The sequence below is a fragment of the Eleutherodactylus coqui genome, chromosome 3, assembly GCF_035609145.1.
Source record: "Eleutherodactylus coqui strain aEleCoq1 chromosome 3, aEleCoq1.hap1, whole genome shotgun sequence".
Taxonomy (NCBI): domain Eukaryota; kingdom Metazoa; phylum Chordata; class Amphibia; order Anura; family Eleutherodactylidae; genus Eleutherodactylus; species Eleutherodactylus coqui.
The window spans coordinates 149487424-149491789 of record NC_089839.1 but is presented as its reverse complement, the minus strand read 5'-3'; the positions used below and the strand labels follow the sequence as shown (position 1 = coordinate 149491789).

The window sequence follows — 4366 nt, the reverse complement described above, 5'->3', positions numbered from 1 at the left end:
GCCACTCTGTTTTATACATATACAGTCTACATTATATATCAAGTCCTCATCCTGATTGGATGTCTTATATATGCAGATTAATTCTTTTGGATACATTCAGGCTTGTAGACGTCATCTTTTGCCAATGGCCTTTAATCAGTCAGCATCTGACTATAAGGATAAAACAAGTCTTTTGTGGTCTCCATGAGTGACAGCCACCCTGGGAATGTGGCCAATAGTCTATAAAGTGAGAATATAGTAATCTAACAAAACAGGGGCTTTCAGTTATGATTTTTCTCCTTCAGGTGGGGAAGGTTTGTTGTTAGTTGTGAACAAAGTGATGAGCACCATCTAAGCTTTTTCCGTGATTGATTGGGTTGTGTCGTATGGACAAACTCTTTCCATAGACCCAGTTAGGGGCATGGAGCTTCCTACAGTAATAATAGTTGATTATTGGGGCAAAAAAAGTCAGAATAGTGATGGCTTCATTGTAAGAAGTTGTCCAGACGGAACAACTATTTTAATCAAATTACTCTTTCATGTCCCAACAATACCCCAAGAGTTGGGAAGACTAATTTACTAAAACATAGTAAATAAGCAAAAAAAACAAATAGCTGATGTGTCCATTTGTGTGTATGCAGGAATGAGAGATACAATTTACAATTGTTAATAAAGACTCTACACAAAGCTACAGTATAATGTATAACATAGACTTCTTATTACCACAGGAGGACTTTGAAATTTTCAACTTAGAGCTGAAGCCTGGAGAAAGTGTGAAATTGAAAGGAAAAATCCCAGGAGGTGCAAAGGCGTGAGTTATTTGTAGCATTGTTCCATGAAACAATAAGGGGGGGGCTTCACGAATTTTTGGAAAATGCACTTTTTGATGCAGTTTTCTGAGCCAAAGTCAGAAGTGGATCCAGCAGGAAGGAGAAGTCTAATTCCTTCCTTTACATTTCCCATTCTTTTTTAATCCATTTATGGCTTTGGCCAAAAAAACTGCTTCAAAAACTGCAAGTATGTTTTCCAAAAATGCTGTGTGAAGCCACCCTAATGGTTAGAACAGACCAGGTGGTATCAACATGAGCGTTAGTGGCATTCCTACTTAGTGCAGCACTAGGCTGGTCAAAAAGAGATTTTTCTTGATTTGTATTCTATCATACAATATATTAATACAAGAATGAAGAATTCCTTGAAACACTGGAAATCAGAAATTTACAACATTAGACTATGGGCACACTTGCATAAAAAAGTTTGTGTTACATCTGCAAACAACAGACATGTTTGTATACATGTGCAGTTCTGTGCGGCTTCTGTATTTGGTCCGTGTCCGCATTTTTTTTCTTCCATGTGCCATCCATTTTTCACGTCCGCAAAACTTGAAACAAACCCAATTCTTTTTTAATGCATATTTTAAAAAAAGACATCCCACGAACTAGACACAGATGGCATCTGAGTGCTGTCCGTTTTCTTTATCCCTATTGACTTCAATGGTCGAGTCGATGTCTGTGTAAAAAAGCTAGCTAGCGTGTTCTGCCACATTGAGTAACTACACATGGGCGAAAAAACGCTTTACTATAAAGCAGGAGGCCTATTAGTAAAGAATTTGTATTTAAACAACTACTTAAGGCGGCTTCAGAAGAGCGTTAACGCAAATAAGCTTACCGCATGAACGATTTTTGAAGTGCCATGTAATCAGCTTGTTGCGTATGTGTCAGCACTTATTACTGTAATATTTTAATATTTGCATGCGCAGGGCCGGTTCACATGCGCGTGACACTCCCTTTCTGTTGAATTAATTGGCTGTTGAAGCCTAATGAGGTCCAGCTGTCTTATTTTCGTGCATTTTGCACAATGTTTCGCCCTTCCTCTTGCGTATTTGAACACCTCCCATAGACTTCTAGGGAAATCAATGGGGTCTATTCTCTATGTGTTTGGTGTGCACAGATTTTGCGTGCTTAAACATGGCCATCTGAAGGAGTACTGAGGGCTTAAACACATGGGCATAATTTGGTCCAGTTTTGCAGCCGTTAAAATCATGGACACAAAACGGGATGAAACGAAACCATTTATTTCAACGGTTTTGTTTTCACTATTGGAATTCTCACGTGTTAATACTACGCACTAGATAAGATAGGACTTGCCCTGTCTTTCTTGCATATAGTTAATACTAAGGGTGCATTCAGACGAACGTATATCGGCTCGGTTTTCACTCCGAGCCGATATACGTTGTCCTCGGGTGCAGGGGGGAGGATGGAAGAGCCAGGGCCAGGAACTGTGCTCCCGCCCCCTCTCTGCCTCCTCTCCGCCCCTCTGCACTATTTGCAATGGGGAGAGGTGGGACGGGGGCGTGGCTAATTCCCGGACCTTAGCCCCGCCCCCGTCCTGCCTCCTCTCATTGCAAATAGTGCAGAGGGGCGGAGAGGAGGCAGAGAGGGGGCGGGAGCACAGTTCCTGGCCCTGGCTCTTCCATCCTCCCCCCCCCTGCACACGAGGACAACGTATATCGGCTCGGCGTGAAAACCGAGCCGATATACGTTTGTGTGAATGCACCCTGAGGGTGCGGGCAGACGAGCGCATAAACGGCGTGTTTTTGTGACCAAACGTATATATGTGACCATCTGAGGCAATGGTTTCGAATGTATTCGTTCACATGGGCGATTTTACGGCGCGTAAAAACGGCAATTCGAAAAAAAACGGAACATATGCGATCGAAATACGCGCCAACGCATATTCGATCGCCGAAAAGACCATTTGCAAAGTAGGAACAAACGAAAATACGCTTTCTAGCTCTGGTCGTGATCGGTGAAAAACGATAGCTCGGGCGATTATACGTTGCGCTCGTGCGAACGTAAATACGCCTACGCTCGTCTGCCCGCACCCTTAGTGCGAGAAAGATAGGGCAGGAACCATCTTCTTGCTATTTTTTTCAAACTCTCGTGCAATAGCGCAGAGTTTGGATAGTCAAAAAACCACTAACACGCTCCGTAGCGGTGAGTGTATAAGCGCAGGCGCCCATCTCTTTAACCCCTTAATTTAATGAAATGAAGGACCAAATGTGGAAGATAAATGCACTGAATAAGACACATGAGGAGGACACATGGAAGGGCTCTTGTTACGTATTTCTTATTGGTCATTTACTCAGGAAGATTATTTCTCAAAATTCATTCAAAGGAACGGATTTGAGCAATAATAGTGCAATATAAATGCAAAAACATCATTTACTGTTCGTTCAATCACTATAGGTTATTGCTGACCTTCAGGCAGCATAAAAACCATTGCTGGATCGCGGGCTTGTCGTTCCATGTAAACGGGTGAAGCGCTGAATGAGAAGCCCACGATCCAACAATGTTTTCTGCCTGTATAAACGCTCTGCACGAGTGCTAACAACCTTAGCGGTGACGTTGGCGCTCGTGCAGTTGTTCAGCCGACTGTCATCCCGTGTAAAAGGGCCATTACTGATCTGCCATTGTTAATCTTTGGATAAACTATTTATTTCCCTTACAGCTTCTACTTCAATCTTGGCCGCAGCCCCAGTGATGTAGCTCTACATGTCAGTGTGCGTATGGCGGAGAAGGTAATTGTGTGCAACACGAAGCGCAACAACAGTTGGGAAAAGGAACAAAGAGATGGACACCAGTGCTTCTCACCAGGAACAGAGGTCAAGGTAGGACTTATGAGTTTAGAGATTGGTCATGGAGAGTCTACGAGGCGTATTCTTCTCCAAGTCAAAGAACCATAAGCCTTAGGTTTCTTGTTTATGAATACTCTCCCATAATACAAGGATCTCCTAATGAACGTAAGAAACAGATAATGAAGAATATTGCAAGCAGCAAAAGACAGACATACTTTCGTTTTAGTGAGAGTGGTGGGTGGGCAATCGTTCCATTGAAAATTCTATCCTTGGGGGTCTGCATGCGTTTTTTTACTTAATATAGATATAATTGATTTTTTTTCTTCCATAGATCTTAATAAAATTTAACGGAGACAAGTTTGAGGTGAAACTTCCTGATGGTCATGAGATCTCATTTCCAAATCGCCTTGGCTATGATAAAATCACATACATGGCTGTCAATGGGGACTTCAAGGTCATATCTTACAAGCATGAATAAAATGTCACTTGCTAATTGCTACAATAAATAAAGTTTTGGCTAAAAAATGCATTTGTGTTCTTGATTTAAACAAAAAAACTAAAGTGAAGTTAAAGGGGCTGTCTGGTTACAAATCAACGTTTTAAAATTACAGCCAAATGGGTGAAAACAATAAAACAAACGGCTAATTACCCTCCTCAGCCCTAGCGATCCAGTGCTGCAGCCCTGTGATTCACCTGGTCTCTGTTGATGGCAGAAGTCAGGTGATCATAGGGCAAGTGCCTTATCATATTGTG

At 42.1% G+C, this 4366-nt stretch overlaps 1 protein-coding gene across 1 annotated transcript; it reads left to right on the top strand.

Moving 5' to 3' along the window:
• Positions 1 to 677: 677 nt before the first annotated feature.
• Positions 678 to 4091, top strand: LGALS2 (galectin 2). The gene is made up of 3 exons (XM_066594886.1): positions 678 to 790; positions 3487 to 3646; positions 3945 to 4091. The coding sequence occupies exons 1-3, from the start codon at positions 678 to 680 to the stop codon at positions 4089 to 4091; spliced, it is 420 nt and encodes a 139-aa protein (XP_066450983.1).
• The last annotated feature ends 275 nt before the right edge of the window (positions 4092 to 4366 follow it).

Bases quoted from the DNA above. Each gene is read 5' to 3' on its own strand.
- LGALS2 (XM_066594886.1), top strand. From the start codon at position 678: ATGTATAACATAGACTTCTTATTACCACAGGAGGACTTTGAAATTTTC. The intron at 791-3,486 runs GTGAGTTATTTG...TTTCCCTTACAG, and splicing joins ATCCCAGGAGGTGCAAAGGC to CTTCTACTTCAATCTTGGCC. The intron at 3,647-3,944 runs GTAGGACTTATG...TTTCTTCCATAG, and splicing joins CACCAGGAACAGAGGTCAAG to ATCTTAATAAAATTTAACGG.